This window comes from Pseudophryne corroboree, chromosome 6 (genome assembly GCF_028390025.1).
Source record: "Pseudophryne corroboree isolate aPseCor3 chromosome 6, aPseCor3.hap2, whole genome shotgun sequence".
In the NCBI taxonomy this organism is placed as follows: domain Eukaryota; kingdom Metazoa; phylum Chordata; class Amphibia; order Anura; family Myobatrachidae; genus Pseudophryne; species Pseudophryne corroboree.
Genome location: NC_086449.1, coordinates 344,082,150 through 344,100,098, shown reverse-complemented (window position 1 = coordinate 344,100,098; position 17,949 = coordinate 344,082,150). Strand labels below are relative to the sequence as shown.

General features: G+C 45.1%; 1 protein-coding gene across 5 annotated transcripts in view; it reads right to left on the bottom strand.

Moving 5' to 3' along the window:
- Window positions 1-12,522: 12,522 nt before the first annotated feature.
- The window catches only part of LOC134932249 (C2 calcium-dependent domain-containing protein 4C-like), an 86,820-nt gene continuing 81,393 nt past the window's right edge, over window positions 12,523-17,949 (bottom strand). For all 5 annotated transcript variants that reach the window (XM_063926508.1, XM_063926507.1, XM_063926510.1 and 2 more), the window contains one exon: window positions 12,523-13,809. In XM_063926508.1, coding sequence (XP_063782578.1) covers window positions 12,576-13,733 — 1,158 coding nt within the window. In that variant the 5' untranslated portion in view covers window positions 13,734-13,809 and the 3' untranslated portion in view covers window positions 12,523-12,575. The remainder of the gene's footprint in view (window positions 13,810-17,949) is intronic.

The window sequence follows — 17,949 nt, the reverse complement described above, 5'->3', positions numbered from 1 at the left end:
CTATGTCACAGACCCCCAATATCCCTAGTGACTTTAACTTTTTACGAAAGCCCAATACTTTAGAGACTATAATTTTATGGACACTGGGACAGCTTTTGCTTCCCCACTTACAGCAAAGGCACCGAGAGACAACAGACAACATGTACATCAAGACAAGACATCAGACAAGACCTCAATCGGCGACTGTCTATTAAAACTCACATAGTTTTACGACTGCATTCATAACAATTGTTTCTTATCTTCACCACTACAACCTTCAGGTAAGGACACACATAGTCGACAGGGAATATAGACACATATATCAGCATTCACATGTTCCCCCCATTCATGTATCATCAACTAAATGTGCTCCCCCATTTGTTGCAACCAACAGCCGAAAAGAGCTCGGTAGAGTTTGACAGCCCATCAACAGACCCTTAATACGGGATAAGAAGGATTCAAATGTATACTTCGCAATACCTTGAAGCTTGATTTAGAACACGTACGGCACGATGATACATGACCCCTCAGACATGGATTCATACACACATGCTTCTACTATCTCACTAGGTCATATCTTTCTCACCTTTTCCTCTCCTCCCTTACCCAATCATAAAAAGGTATTTACATGATGACATATATTTTTCTGTTTTGTTTAGGAAGTGGCAGTTATTGATGACTGCCAAAGGCTGGACTGTCAGAGTCGAAAAATATCATGATTCATATGCCTTGTATTAACCCCTAATGTGTGCGCATGCTGCTCGTCGCCTGGTCCCCCGTGTGTACACATCCCCGCAGATTTTGTAAGGGACGCTCCAGCGTCTCGTGCGCATGGGATGTGTAAATACGGCGGAGTTTGTGAGCTTGTAGCGTGCGACTCGATCGCGACATATTTAACCCAAATAGCGTAATAATATATTATAGTTAATATTCCCATTAACAATGTCAGCAAGTATGGTAAGTTTAAAACCTCCTAGACAGAGAGATTCCTCTTTGCATGCTGGGAGGGCTCAGACAAAGGTTGGAGGGTAGTGGTTGGTGTCCAGCTGCGGGGTATTGAAGGGGTGTTGTGCCTATGATAATTGGGAGGGATTCGCATAGTTCCTGCTCATGGTTATGCACAGAAGTAGAAAATAAGATTAATTACATTCAGAATAAATTACACAAGTGCAGGGTAGGGGAATAGAATTCAGTCATTTATTTCCCACAGACTGAATACAATAGCCTTATTTACACTAAGCTTTGAGATTCTATGAAGAGGGCTTACACCTTTGTTTATGAATAGAACCAGGTTTCTCTCCAGAATAATGAGTGCTGAGTTGTCAATTGTCTCAACTGAAGGTGGGGTAAACAAAGCCCAGAGACAGAGTTTGTTTGGAAGATCCAAAACAATAGCTTTCCTCAATATAATCAGACAAAGAGGAATTTAGAATACTAACAAGTCCTAGCCATCGCCCACTTCTTGAACTAACCAATGATCCCAGGTGCAGTACATGTCCCACCCCCTAACCAATGGAAAGAGAGCGCACAGTATCTATTGTAGTATGTTTTGAGTTAGTAAATAAATATAGCTTGCAATAGGCTTGGTGACACAAGACTCTCTCTCATCAACAATTATCAGTCGGATAATTGGAGGACTGGATCCGGTCGTGCTTGCGAGTGTTTCCCCGTATGGTATGTTTCTCTGTGGCCACTTTGTTACCCGGTTAATGTATGCCAGTCATTCTCATTCTATGTATCTGTATTTTCAATCATTTGTTAATGTTTGTATTTATGTCTAGATATTCTGTTTAGGTATTAATGTTAGATCTGTAGTGTATCTGATGTATTGTTTTCCCCTTTCTATACTAAAAGAATCATCCACCTGGTGTTAGAGCCGGAGTGGTTTTTAAATCTACATCAGGTCTTGTGTATTTCATCATTTATTACTAAGGGTTATTGAGCGTCTCAGTCGCTCAAACAGCTTTCATATCATAGGTTAGCGTAAGCATACCCTTACAGTGTATTGTTACAAGGTTGTCTGTGTGTAGATCTGTGAGCGTCAGCGCCGCTTGTATCCCGCTCTCGCGGTACAGCGTCCACTACGCTAATAGCATAGCATTACGGTACTCGGACCGCCTATAGCGTGCTCGATACCAAGCGTAAGCCATGAGCGAACGTGCCGCTCGTGCGTCTCAACCACGGCCTAGCGTCTGTTACGCTAAGTGCGTACCATTACAGCACCTCGTGCGCCTATTGCGTATGTTGTCTTTAATAAGTATATAGCTTAAGTTCAAGATAAATAATCAGCTTTATCAATATGTGTACAGTGTATATTTATGTACAGTGTATATGTATGTGTGTATAGTGTATATGTATGTATGTATGTATGTATGTATGTACAGTGTATATGTATGTGTGTACAGTGTATATGTATGAGTGTACAGTATGTACTGTATAAATGTGTGTAAAGCTGGGCCATAGTTGCCTACCCTCCCACCTTCTGCGGGAGACCTCAGTTCACGGTGGAGTCTCCCGCTGCCCCAGATTTTAAATCAAAAGCCCCAAATTAAATTGCACCATCCTGAATCGGATAGTGTGAGTACGTATTTGACAGGGTGGATCCTGGACGAGAGGACTGGACCGTAAGCTTTGACACCATAAGCAAACCCTATCCACGAGCCTGTTGCTTCCCCCACTCACCTCCTGACCAGAAAGCATCTGACAAGAGCCATCAAGGTAGGACCCACCTGTCCACATCTAGATCACTGCTGCACCGGTAGGTACTGCTTATCGCCTGCACCTCCCCAACTCTGTGGGTAACCGCCTGCTTTATCGACCCTCCAGACTAGAACTAATGTGTAAAAGGGAGCTCTGCCTGCTGTAATGTGTAAAATGGGGCTCTACCTGACGTAATGTGTGACAGGGGGTCTACCTGGCATAATGTGTGTAAGTGGCGCTACCATGCAGCATAATTAGAATAATGGAGACTACTGTGCAGAGTAATATGAATTGGTATTAATTGTGGCTACGCCCTTTCCCCATGAAGCAACGCCCCTGTGGCGTGCAGTGGCCCTATTTTAAATATTATGGGGGGGGGGTGTTGCCGATGCTGTTTCTTGCACACAGCGCTAAAATGTCTAATTACGGCACTGTGTCTACCAAATGCAAGTCAACCATGCTGTATGGTATTGACCTAGACACTGTCAACCTATCATTTGGATGCCCACTTTTCTGGGGTCCGGGGTGATTTCCCCACTTTATATGACCATGCTGATCTTTTGCGAGGCAGTGATCTGTCCACTTGTATTATTTTGTGAGGGTGAGATCCCACTGTATTATTCTGTGAGTAGAATCATTATATAAGGATGGTTAAGAATGGATGCAAGCAGGATTCTGAAGATTGAGAGCTTGAAAGATGAAGAAGGGTTTCCTTACTGCCCAGAGCAGTTATGGAAGGATCCTGTCAAACTAGTGCCGGAACATTACTGTGTCAAACACACCTGTAAAGAAATTATGTTCTCATAACTGACTTGTTATCAAATATTAAAGTGTCCCAAACATTCCGATACATGTCTTTATAACCATTGCACAAAAATTATATTATTTTGAAATGGAAATAATTGCCATTAATTTGTACAGCAGCTAATTAGTTAATCACAAAACTATATTGTATTTTAATCTTTATTTTTACTTATTTAATTTGAACAATTTTTTTAAACTAGGGGAGAGCCTTCTGGAGTCACAAGGGACACAGGGATGTATTCAATTAGGGCACATTTTGCAATTTTTTGGGGCGAAGATGGGGATTCTCCCTATTCAATAGCAAGACCAGTTTTTTGCCTAAACAAAAAATTCTGCAGGAGCGAAAAGCAAGTGGATCAGTGAATCCACATGTTTTCGCACCAGTGCCAGCAAAAATGTGGGCCATTTTTGTAGGTTTTGAGGCATTTTTTCGCCAATGCCTTTTTGCTAAAAAAAATAAAGTGAAATAGGCATTGGCAAAAATACATTAAAAAGTGTGAAAACGCAATTGAATACGCAGGGGGGTGAATTCAATAGCTCTGACATTATCGGAGCTAATTGAATACCCCTCACAGATGCAAATGTGTGTCAGGATGGGATCGGTATGAAATACCTCCAATCAAAATGCCGACATTCAAAATCCCGACACCAATTGACCGATGGTCAAAATCCCGACAAGGTCAAAATCCCGACATGGACAAAATACCGACATTTAAAATACAGACAAGGTCAAAATACCGACATGTGTTTTTGTGTGTGTATGTCGACATAAGTCAACATGGACGCCATGTGCTTCGGGCGCGGTGCCTCGCTGCGCTCGGCACACTATTATATTCCCCCTCCAGGTCCACTGGGATGGTAAAGTATGAACAAGTCGGTTTCAATGAAAAAAATCATGAAAAACTCATGTCGGTATTTTGACCTGTCGGCATTTTACATGTCGGTATTTTAAATGTCGGTATTTTGTCCATGTCGGGATTTTGACCTTGTCGGAATTTGACCATCGGTCAATTGGTGTCGGGATTTTGAACGTCGGGATTTTGATTGGAGGTAAACTGACTGCATCCCGTCAGGATGGCTTACTCTCCCACTCTGTTTTCTTGTTATCATGGTTTTACCTATTCATCTTGGAGTTACCCTACCATCTGCAACCTGTTGTTACTAACCACTCCTACTGAGGCTACTGCGCACTAGTTGTAGGCAGTGGCGGATTTAGGGGGGGGGCACCAAGGCACGTGCCCCCCCTGTCATTTTTAGTGCAGACTGACATGCGGACTAGCGTCCGCATGTCAGTCTGCGGTCTCGTTTCCTCCCCTGCTGTTAGGAGGGACACGGAGGGCACAGTGCACGCCTCTCCTGTGTCCCTCCTGGGTCTCCGGCGGCCGCTGGTCTCATAAAGGAAGTGCCGTTCGTGAGCACTTCCTTTATTACAGTGACCCGCGGCCGCCGGAGACACAGGAGGGACACAGGGAGGCGTGCACTGTGCTGTGCCCTCCGTGTCCCTCCTAACAGCAGGGGAGCGGGGGGAGCAGCGGCGGCGGCGGAGGAAGGGGGGGGACACGCACTGGGGGGAATATCTGGCACTGGGGGCATATTTGGCAGGGAGGGGGGGGGGGAGAATATCTGGCACTGGGGACATATATGGCACTGGGGAGAGAATATCTGGCACTGGGGGCATATTTGGCACTGGGGGGGGGGAATATCTGGCACTGGGGACATATATGGCACTGGGGGCATATATGGCACTGGGGGGGGAATATCTGGCACTGGGGGCATATGTGGCACTGGGGGCATATGTGGCACTGGGGCATATGTGGCACTGGGGGCATATATAGCACTGGGGGGGGGCGATATCTGGCACTGGGGGCATATGTGGCACTGTCGGGGAATATCTGGCACTGGGGGTATATGTGTACCTGGCACATGGGGGGGGCTATATTTGGCACTGGGGGCATGTGAGTACCTGGCACCGTGGGGGAATATCTGGCACTGGGGACATATGTGGCACTGGGAGCACAGCCCTAGCAACAAGGACTACCTCCTAGCAACGAGCATGACACCCAGTGCATGAAACCCCTGGCAACGAGCATGACACCCAGTGCATGAAACCCCTGGCAACGAGCATGACACCCAGTGCATGAAACCCCTGGCAACGAGCATGACACCCTGAGCATGAAAACCCCTGGCACCGTGCATGGAACCAAGAGCATGAAACCCCTGGCAACGAGCAGGTATTTGAAAAGTAATTAGAAGCCTTACTGTAGGACTTAATGTGTAATGGGCATTACGGTGTGTGGCATAATGTATCACGGACATTGCGGTGTGTGTCATAATGTGTCACAGGCATTACGGTGTATGGTATACTATATCGCTGGCATTGTGATATGTGGTATAATGTCTCAGGGTCATTGCAGTGTGTGGCATAATGTATCACGGACATTGCGGTGTGTGTCATAATGTGTCAGGCATTACGGTGTGTGGTATACTATATCACGGGCATTGTGGTATGTGGTATAATGTCTCAGGGTCATTGCAGTGTGGCATAATATATAACGGGCATTGCGGTGTGTGGCATAGGGTATAACGGGCATTGCGGTATGTGTCACAGGCATTACGGTGTATGGTATACTATATCACGGGCATTGTGGTATAATGTCTCAAGGTCATTGCAGTGTGTGGCATAATGTGTCACAGACATTGTATGTGCTATAATGTATCAGGGGCAGTGCAGTGTGTAGCATAATGTATAACGGGCATTGCGATTCCTGTCATAATGTGTCACAGGCATTACGGTGTGTGGCATAATGTGTCTGGGGCATTACAGTGTGTGCATATTGTGTCATGTGCATTATTGTGTGTGGAATAATGTCTAAGGGCCATTGCAGTATGTGGAATAATGTATACTGGGCATTACTATAAGGAGGAAAAATTACAAATAATGTAAGGGGCATGAATCAGGATTATTTTTCTTTCCTGTGGTGGCCAACGTCTGGGCGTGCAGGTTGCAAAACTGGGGTATAAGGTAGTCTTTTCCTGAAATACCACGCCCATTCCAACGAAGCCACGCCCATTCCGATGAAGCCACGCCCCTTATGGTGCCCCCCCTGTAATTTTTTTCTGGATCCGCCCCTGGTTGTAGGAGAGTTGTCACTGTCACCTCCAGGTTCCCTCACTGGCTCACTTCTTGGTACAGTGTAGTTTTCTGCAGCATCTTTTTGCTGATGACTGTGGCTGGTTTCTTCTGACAGTTTGTCCAGGACAAGGACTGCATGGTAGCAGGTAGGGCACTGTGTTCATTGCAGGACAGACAGAAAATTATTATAGTGCTTTCTCTTACTGTCAGTGCTCGAAGTGTTCCAGAATACAGCGGTGTACTTTTTGTTTGTCAGCAGCAGCACAGACACATCCCCCTCCATTCAGCCACCCCCCATCTATGTGCAGTTACATACCTCCCAACATGACCCTCTCCAGGAGGGACAGAATGCTCTACTCCTGGACTTCCCTCTTAATGTATGATTGCCATCACCTGTGCTGTAACACCTTTCTTATCCATCAACCTGTTCAACACAGGTGCCGGCAATCACAAATTAAGAAAAAAAAGTCCCTCCTGGAGAGGGTCATGTTGGAAGGTATGCAGTTAGCCAGTCATACAGACCATGTATGGCGACTCTGATACACTGGGCACCGTCACAGCCTCTCCATGGCCAGCCGCCGCATCCACTGTATTAACTCTAGCTGGGATAGTCAGGTAGGAGGAGACTGTGTGGGGACATGGAAGGGCAGACTTGATGGGGACACAGAGAAGGGGGATTAGACTGAACCTAAAAATAGAAGCGGGACCGGAGACTGGGCTGGAGACCTCATTGCCCAGGCGCTACTTCTGGTGTCACCAGGTCATTTGACTGCTGTATAACTAGAAAATATGCTGGGGGTTTTTAAATAAAGGTATGTGCATGGCGGCATTTACCTACTGTATTAGCCTGTCCCTCACACGCTCCCTCCTACCCCCCATCAATTCTCCTCTCTTCCGCTCCTTCCTGTTCACCCACAGCATATCCCACACACATTCCCTCCTGCTCACCTACAGCATGTCCTTCACATACCCCCTCCTGCCCATAGACAGCATGTCCCTCACATGCCCCCTACTGCCCACCGACAGCATGTCCCTCCCATGCCCCATCCTGCCCACCAACAGCATGTCCCTCAAATGCTCCCACCTGCCCACAGACAGCATGTCCCTTGTCACGATCCTGACAGTAGTTCTCATATTTGGTGACTTACCTTTGCCATCTGTCCTGGATCCTGCGTCTTTTCTGCTCACTGGGATAAACAGCTTGCCAGTACCATGAGTTTCCTGAGTGCTGAGTTCTCTACCTGGAAGGTAAGAGTTAACGAGCTACACCTGTGGTGATTAACCTTCTTTGTGAATTCAGCAAGTCTGTCTATGCTGTGCCTATACAGCAATCATTGTTGTCATTATACTATATACATCTCTGACTCCAGTGGTCACGAGATACATTCTCCACTGAGCTCAGCAATCTGGAGTTTAGGCCTAAAAGTCAGTATCCTCTGTTCATTTGTAGTAGTTCCGGCTTCAGTGTGTTTTTTTGCCTGCTAGGCCTCACTCCACATCAGAGCCTAACTTGGAGTACTCACGTGACAGGGTCTGATCACCTGACCTGGAGCTATCCAATCCTGTGCCAGCCTGAGACTCTCCGAATCACCTGACTCTGTTCACCAATTACCAAGGACCAGGAAGTATAAGTAAAGAGACTTGTGAAACAGAATCTGCCAGTTCCTTGTATCACACAGCTCTGTGTGAGCGTCACAGCTGAGCTCCCTAAAAAGTAACACTTTTACTTTGGTTCCTGTAAAACTCTGCTCTTTTGCTACCCACTCTGGATTACAGTTGTGTTACTAGTTATATCCAGTATCAGTCTCGTCTTAAAGATGCAGCCACAGTATTCATTAGTCTCGTCTTAAAGCCACAGCTGCAGTATTCTTCAGTCTTGTCTTAAAGCCACAGCTGCAGTATTCATCAGTCTCGTCTTAAAGACACAGCTGCAGTATTCGTCTGTCTTGTCTTAAAGACACAGCTGCAGTATTTTCTTCAGTCTCATCTTAAACTCACAGCCGCAGTATTCTTCAGTCTCGTCTTAAAGACACAACCGCAGTATTCTTCAGTCTCATCTTAAAGTCACATCTACAGTCTTCAGTTCTTCTACAGCTTTGTCTTAAAGTCACTGCCACAGTCATTGTTCTACTTACAGTTGCATTTCCAGTTATATCCGGTACCAGCCTGGATTACAGTTGCATTCCAGTATACCAGTACACAGCCTGGTTCACAGTGCGGTTCTCAGTCTCACCGGTAACCAGCCTGGTTCTCAGTCTGACCGCTAACCAGTCCAGTTCAACGTCTTCAGCTCTCCTCCCAGTTCTGCATAACTCCAGAGAACCTTTTTCATATTAACCTTGAGTACACAAACACCTACTCCTGTGACAGTATATCCAGTTCATTCTCACCAATACATTCACCATCCTGCTATCAACACTAAGTCCCTGGTGATCCAGTGGTCAGGATACGGCTCCCTCTGCCGAGGCCCGGGTTCGACCCCCGGTCAGGGATTGCTCCTTACTACCTAATTTCACTGATTCCCACAGACCAGCCAAATATACACATGGTCCTCCAGTTACCCGCATGGACTTCACATACACGCCGGGTTCACAAAAACCAAAGTCATGACATCCCTCACATGCCCCCTCCTGCTCACCCAAAGCATGTTCCTTACATGCCTCCTCCTGCCCACTCACAGCATGTCCCTCACACACTTCCCAACATGTCCCATTCCAGGAGGGACAAAGGGTAGAATGGGTCATGTTGGGAGGTATGCCCTCCTGCTCACCCACGGTATATTACAGACACGTTCCCTCCGGCTTACCCTTACCACCACTGTGTGCCTCACCTTCCCTGCCTACCTCACCACCCCTGTCCTCTTAAGGACATGCCCCCTTTTGAGTGGGCATGCACAGTTTTCCGGCATGTATGCTTTCAGTGCACGCAACACTTCAACCTGAAATGAACAGTAAATCCCTTTAAATTTTCAATACCCCAACTTCGAAATTCCCACTTCGACCACTTGTTTTTCACATTATTTTAGTAAAAATAATATTGATAAATACAGTGGTGGGCCTAGGTGCAAACATATACTTTAGGCCCCCCACTGACATGCTTCGACAAGGTTGACAAACTTCGACAAGGCGGCTTGTACGTTGAGGCAATGACTGCCCGTGGCTGCTCTCACTTCACAGCAGATTGTTCCCCACTATACAACTTCACAAAGCCCCTGATGAAAAACTGACAAGGCTCAGTTGGATCAGCTGTTGGGCACCCTGGGCCGGTGATAGTAGGGGTCAAAGGGGACACCTTTACCGGGTCCCAACGATCAGAGGGGCTCCAAGGATACGCCGCTTAGTGCCCGGCAAGGATGTGATCAGTCTTGTTCAAATAGGGCAGTGAGCTGTAGGCGGTGAAGGGCACAGCCTCAGAGTGACAGGAGCCTCTCACACACAGTGACTGTGCGGAGCGAGTGTGCACCCACTCTTCCAGGTTCAGTTCTGTTGCAGGCAGTTACGGAACATGACAGCAGCTCCGCTGGCCAGGATTCCCGTGCCCTGCGCCAGCCTCTTCTGGTGGGGTGTGCGGGCTGCATGCTACCTGCTGTACAGTGTTCACGTCTGGATACTGGGGAGTGCTGCACAGGTGAGTCTCTCCCTGGGGTAAGAGTGGATTGTTGCGGGGATACAGGGCTTTAGGATGGGGTGGGGGAGCTGGGAATGCAGCGTGGAGTTATTGGGGAGAGACAGACTGTGGGGTGTGTGGGGGAGGAAGGAGAGATATACATATTTATATATGTGTATACATGAATATATATATTTATCAATGAACAGTTTCTTATATAGCACAGCAAATTCCATTGTGCTTTAATATAATATATATATATATATATATATATATAATAAATAATATGAGTGGGCCCCAGAGATATCACTGTATCGGGCCCCAAGATTTCTGTTGCAGCCCTGTGGGCACCTACCATCATGCCAGTCTGTATGTTTGCCATGCTTTTGGAATAAAGCCATCTTGGAAACTGAATGTGAGTGCTGGTCTGTCACTTTACCCTTGGGTAAGAGGTGAGTGTGTTTATAAATAAATAAATATATACATATATATATATATATATATATATATATATACATACACATATAATATAGGTCTGATTCAGAGTTGTGCTCAAATGCAATTGTGATTTTCTAGGCTATGGAGCTGCTAAGGTTAGCACGTGAAGCCGCCGCCCAGGAATGAAATGAGACACCCACCGGAGCCATCGCAAACTCATTCGCAATAGCGTACACTTCACTTTTCGATTAACTCCTCTTTAAGTGGTATTGCAGCTGCACCTTGATGCATGCGCAGCACATGCGCAGCCTGATGATAATCGCTCACTTGCGTGAACATCGGCTATAGCGTGTAACTCTGAATCAGGCCCTATATACATACTCACACGGAAATCCCACCAGTAATTATCCTGCAATTGCCCCTGGTAGCAGGGCCATCTTACCAGCAGTGTAGGCCCCTGGGCTAAGCAATGCACCAGGGCCCCTACCCATCCTCCATCGTTAGGGGTGGGTGGTGCTATCAGCAGCATCTTTGTCCCGTGGGCGGTAGGGGGTATTCTATCTTCCACTCAGCATGTAGGACCTGGAACAGTAATTTCTGCTGATTACTCCTTTACTGCACATATGGTTGGAGATGGTGCGGAAGGTAGAACATTAAACTGTAGAAAAGGGCATTGGGCTGAATGAAGAGGCCCACGGTACATGACTTCCGGTATCCGGACTCCAGGTCGACAACAAAAAGGTTGACACACCTTAGGTCGACGCCAATAGGTCGACACACCTTAGGTTCGACATGGACAAAAGGTCGACATGACAAGGTCGACATGGAAAAAGGTCAACATGAGTTTTTCACGATTTTTTTCTTTTTTGGAACTTTTTCATACTTAACGATCCACGTAGACTACGATTGGAACGGTAATCTGTGCCGAGCGAAGCGGCAGCGGAGCGAGGCAACGTGCTTGAAGCATGGCGAGCGAAGCGAGCCATGCGAGAAGACACAGTGCATTAATTGGGGTTCCCGGTCACTCTACGAAGAAAACAACACCAAAAAAACATAAAAAACTCATGTCGACCTTTTTCCATGTCGACCTTGTTCATGTCGACCTTTTGTCCATGTCGACCTTTTGTCCATGTCGACCTAAGGTGTGTCTACCTATTGGCATCGACCTAAGGTGTGTCGACATTTTTGTTGTCGACCCGGAGTCCCAGACCCCTGACTTCCATGGTGGTAGGAGGTGTGTAATATGCAGGGTAGGTGTGGATAGTGGAGTGGGCTTAATATTCATAATTTTCTGGTGGGAGGACAGTTTGCTTGACTGCAGATATCTCCAGTTCCTGGAAATAGATTTCTTAACTTTCAACTGGATAATAAATTAGAGTCACACCATTCAGGGGGTGCTGGGGACTTGGGGATCAGAGTTCAGGAGTCAGAGAGCAATACACCGACGAAAATATATAACTGCATACCAGGAGTGTGTAGCTGGAGCAGGCACCAGCTGGTGGAAGGCTGATATATCTGGTTCTGGGCATAGTAGAGAGAAGCTGCTTTGTGTCCACTAAAAGCGAAGAGTCACAGCTTTTGGCGAATACCTTCAGAAAAACTAAGTCAGACAGAACCCGAGATATCTGTTTGGGAAGAGCAATTAACAGGCTTGGATGGGGACCACTGCTTTGAAGTTGGATATCTCCGGTTCCCCAGGGCAGATTAAAAAAAAAAACTAGTACCCCTGGAAAAAGGCACCCTCACCTATCAGCCTAGGGCTGCCCATTGAGCCCATATGAAAAGATGGTCCTACCTGGCAGAATATTGCAAGCTACACATTAAGTTAGAACACAGACACAAAATCAGGAAATAGAGGATAATCTATTTATTTTCATTTTACTTCACTCAGTGCAAGCCAAATACAAAAAGTGTTTTACTGCACTAAAACATTAAGGAGGTGAAGATTACTCTTCCCCAGGCTACACTCCCTCCGTACACCAGATCCCTTATTTAGAGCTTTTATTTTCAGAGTTTTCTGAAGAAGATCATGGGCTTCTATCCCTTCAAAAAAAAAATCTTCGTTAAAAATCGGATTACGGCTTCCACGAATCAAGGTGCTTTTTTGCTTTTGGCTTTTCCCAGGTACTAGAGATAAAGAAATGCAGCAGCTGATGTTTTTGGGATCTACAGACGGTTTGTAAAGTCCTTCGGCACTGATAAGTCGGATGCGGAGTCTCAGGTTTTCAGGTCGATATTCAGTAGACAGCCTCAGTATTCCTCCTGTGTCTAGTACTATAGCGTTGTCTAAGGGAAACTGTCCAGGAGACAGTAGCAGGCCAATGTTGGAATGTGCAGCAGAGTGATTTGCCCACTCTTGAGATGCTCTTCTAGTGACACAGGGACTGCTGTCTGTTGAGCTGTCTTCATCAGTAGAGACTGAATCGTTTCTGAAAGCAGAAGGCTTGCAGCTAACCTTTAAAGACCTAGAAAACATTTTATCCTGGTTGAATGCTTTCAACAGAGAGATAGGGAGGGACCTGTGGAGTAGAGGAGAGCTAAAAGGAGATGACTCAGTTGAGGATGTTGTGTCACTGTCTAAAGTAGCAGAATATCGCAGAGGCCGCAACCTTAGAGTTAAGCTACTTGGAGAGGATGTTCCTCTGCAAGAGATCGTGTTAGAGCGAGATCTAGATAGCAAAATTGGTGGATTAGCAGGGTCATTGTGGAATAAAGACTCTTTTCGTCTTGTGTTGGGGCTTTCCAGCAAGGTGCAAAAACCATAACAGGTCTGTGCTTTTGGAAGATGTGGCAGGGACAAAGCTGCCTGTGATTGTGGATCACCATTAGTATTATCTTCCTCAGGGGGCTCTTCCACGCTGTCCACCTGGATGATATGGGCATCAAACGAGCTTGATTTTATTGTATCAAATACTGATCCACTGAATTCAGGCATGGACAGGTAATGAGGATTGCCTTTTAGATCCTTTTGAGCTTGATGCCTAGGAGGTATAAAAAATTCAGGTATTCTGTCTGGTGTTAATACATTTGTGAATGTAGGAAGATGATGTTTTGGTTTCTCTTTTCCAACCATGGTCTGCACAGAACTTCTACAGTCAGCAACCACTCAGTGACATCGACATTCACAGTCCAAGAAGAGGCTGGACATGCTGTAAATGAGAAAGAAAAGATAAAGCACAGAGAATGAATAAGAATGTGCATAAAAAAGCACAATGTGCCACCCACTCTTGCATAAAAGAGTATACAGAATATAGATCTAAAATATGAAAGAAGTCCGTGGGGTAAATTTACTAAGATGGGAGTTCTATTTAAGATGGGATGTTGCCCATAGCAACCAATCAGATTCCAGGTATTATCTTCTAGAAGCTGCTAGAAAAATGAGAAGAAGAATCTGATTGGTTGCTATGGGCAGCATCCCATCTTAAATAGAACTCCCAGCTTAGTAAATTAACCCCCATGTGATTATATAAACAACAATATTCAATAATAAAATCACATAAGGAGATTCACATATACACAAGTATTTAATTTTTGGAAACACTTCGGTAGCTTTCATTGGTGATACTGCTGCTGGGACACTTTGGGGATAATTCAGACCTGATCACTAGCAAGCGATTTTTGCACTGCTGCGATCAGATAGTCACCGCCTACAGGGGGAGTGTATTTTAGCTGTGCAAGTGTGTGATCGTATGTGTAGGAGAGCTGTACAAACTGATCTTGTGCAATCTTTGCGCAGCCCAGGAATGACTCAGCCGCTGCGATCACTTCAACCTGTCCAGGGCCGGAACTTACGCCGCGAGGAACCCTCCCTGCAAACGCATGGACACACCTGCGTTTTTCCAGACACTCCCTGAAAATGGTCAGTTGACACCCACAAACGCCTTCTTCCTGTCAATCTCCTTGCGAACACCCGTGTGAATGGATCCGTTGCACAAACCCATCACTGAGCGGTATCCGCTTTGTACCCGTGTGACGTGTCTGTGCATTGCGGTGCATACGCATGCGCAGTTCGGACCTGATCGGAGGCGGTGAGAAAACGCAGCCTAGCGATCAGGTCTGAATTACACCCTTTGTTCGTTTGGTCTTATTAAAATTCCATAGTACAAGGATTATGACATAGTTATTAAATTAAAATATCATTATATTATTATTATTATTATTATTATTAATAGTAGTAGTAGTAGTAGTAGTAGTAGTAATATGCACATATACATCTCTTAAAATTATATAGCACACCCACACACTAAAACAAAATACTAAATAACAGAATTTAAAAAGTGGTATCTTAGGTGCTTTGGTATGATAGTGTTCCGTTTGGTTTTTTCTTTCGCACTATACTTACCAACTATGCTGCTACATTTTCCTTACCCTGAACTGCCTCATATAACAAACTGTAAAATTCCAGGACTGCATTAATATAGCTACGACAATTATACTGAAACCTCTCAAATGTTACAGCCTTAAGATAGAAAAATGTTCCACTGGTGATGGTACTTCAGGTCTGACTCATTGGGCGGTATTCAATGGTTTGAAAAGTCAGTTGGGTGTCTGTTTTTTCCTATCCAATAGACAGGAAAAAAACAGACACTCAACCGACTTTTCAAACATTTGAATTTCCCCCCATTGTGTCAAATCTTAGGGACACTTGTCTCCCAATGTATTTGCAAGATAAAGAGATTTGCAAGTGTTTGGTTATATGTTAATACAGGTTGAGTATCCCATATCCAAATATTCCGAAATACGGAATATTCCGAAATACGGAATTTTTTGAGTGAGAGTGAGATAGTGAAACCTTTGTTTTTTGATGGCTCAATGTACACAAACTTTGTTTAATACACAAATATATTAAAAATATTGTATTAAATGACCTTCAGGCTGTGTGTATAAGCTGTATATGAAACATAAATGAATTGTGTGAATGTACACACACTTTGTTTAATGCACAAAGTTATAAAAAATATTGGCTAAAATTACCTTCAGGCTGTGTGTATAATGTGTATATGAAACATAAATGCATTCTGTGCTTAGATTTAGGCCCCATCACCATGATATCTCATTATTGTATGCAATTATTCCAAAATATGGAAAAATCCCATATCCAAAATACCTCTGGTCCCAAGCATTTTGGATAAGGGAGACTCAACCTGTAGTGGCAAGCAATGTGGGCTGATGAGGGCAATTCATGATTGAATATGGATAATGCATTATGTGACTAATTCACATCCTGCTCTCCTCATTCTGGATGTCCCATTGCTTTCAGATTGTTCTGGCCTATTTTCTGCCTTACATTTAGCATTTAGCTATTGACTGCAGTTGATACAGAATCTTTCATTTACAATATAAGTATATCCATAATTGTGTATATATCTTGGCCATAAACGTTACTTATTGGTTGAGAAGTTACATAACTACAAAGTTAGTATGGATCAAAAAGGCTTAGAGTGGGTACACACTAGCACGATGTTGGGCCAATTTTCTGTATCGGCACAATAAATAGTCTACATCGTGTAGTGTGTACCCGCATATGCATGCTCCCACAGGTGGCATGCAACATCTTTGGGTTGGCCTTGGTGCATGGCCAACCAGAAGATATTGCATGCGACCTGGTGCATATTAATGAATGATAAAACTAGGCATTGTTCTGTCATCCATTATATCTTGCATGTGCGCAATCAGGGGCGATGGGAAACTGTCACAACTATCAGACTGATTGACTGTCATTCTAATGTGTACCCACATAGTTAGGCCCATTGTGCTCAATCACTTGTAAATACCATCTTTTTTTACCTAAATTATCTCCAATACTTGATTTAACCACAGTGGTTGTTTTTTTTACCCAATACAATTTCTGGTCATATGATGAACACTTGTACCAATACTTATTTACAATATTTTCTACTTATACTCCAGTCAACAACCTTTAATGCTACTCGGAGCTCCCTTAGTTTGAAAACTGACTACAGTGAATTTGCCATTGGAGCTCATTGTTGGCTTCCAAAAAGCACTTAACCATAGTCAATGCAACGTATGCTTATAACCATATACAAGTATGTTCAGTGCAGAGTCGTACACATTTCAATTGTATCCCCACTTGCAATTGAGGAGTTAGAACTGGGTTGTAGTGCGGTGGGGCGCTGTTATACTGTCACAGTTCAGTGATGGCATGACAACAGAACTGTGGGCTATGAGGCATATATAACGAAAGGGGGTTATTCAGGTTTGTTAGCAAACCAAAAATGCAAGGAACTGCCTAGTAACCTCTTTAATACCTGAAGACTTGACATGGGGGCTAATTCAGACCTGATCATAGCCATGCAAAATTTAGCACGGCTACGATCAGCCACCCTGACATGCGGGGGAAAGCCCAACACAGGGCTAGTCCGCCCCGCATGTCTGGCCCTTACCCCGCTGCACAGGTACAAAAGCATCGTACGGCGGTGATAGTTTTGTACCTGAAGAGAAGCTTCCTACCAGTGCAGCACCTGCGTGCTGGCAGGGAGCTACCCGTTGCTCTCCGGGTCGCAGTGGCTGTATGTGACATCATGCAGCCACTGCGGCCCACCCCCTGCACGGTCCTGGCACGCCTGTGTTGCCCGGACCGCACCCCCAAAAATGCCGCCGGCCTGCCCCCTCCCGCATGCGCAGTTCAGACCTGATCGCCCACTGTGCGAAAACACACAGCAGTGCTCAGGTCTGAATTAGGCCCATGGTCTCTATAGTCACCATAACGCATACAGGATCACAAGCTACTACTTTTTTTCTGTCATTTTGAATATTTCACATTTATATAATTTTCTAAATATATTTGAACAATATTTAAAACTCGAGGCAGCATTCTCATCTGCATACAAAATTCAATACCACGGTTAATGCACTTTTCGCTATGTAAGAAACAAATGGGCGGATATCGCGATTAGTGACTGATGGTCATTATTGTGTTATCCAATTAGAGGCCATTTTAAACAGCCGAAATTGGTCCTGCGATCGCATGAGAACGCATTACATCGACTCCGGTGGCAGTTTATCAGGGATTATGCCACGCATAGCATAATCCCCAATAAATGCCATCAGCAGGGGAGAGGGGATGCCCTATCAGGGCTAATAGGATAGCCCCCGGCGATCCTGTTAGCAGCGGTAAAGTATGGGGACCACACGCCGCCTGATGGTGGGTGCTTTGATCTGATGATGCTGGAACACTAGTGATGATCTGGATGAGTGATGATCTGGATCACTAGTGCAGCAGGAGGCGTCTGCTACTGCCTTTACATACAGAGCTATCTCTGCTGCTT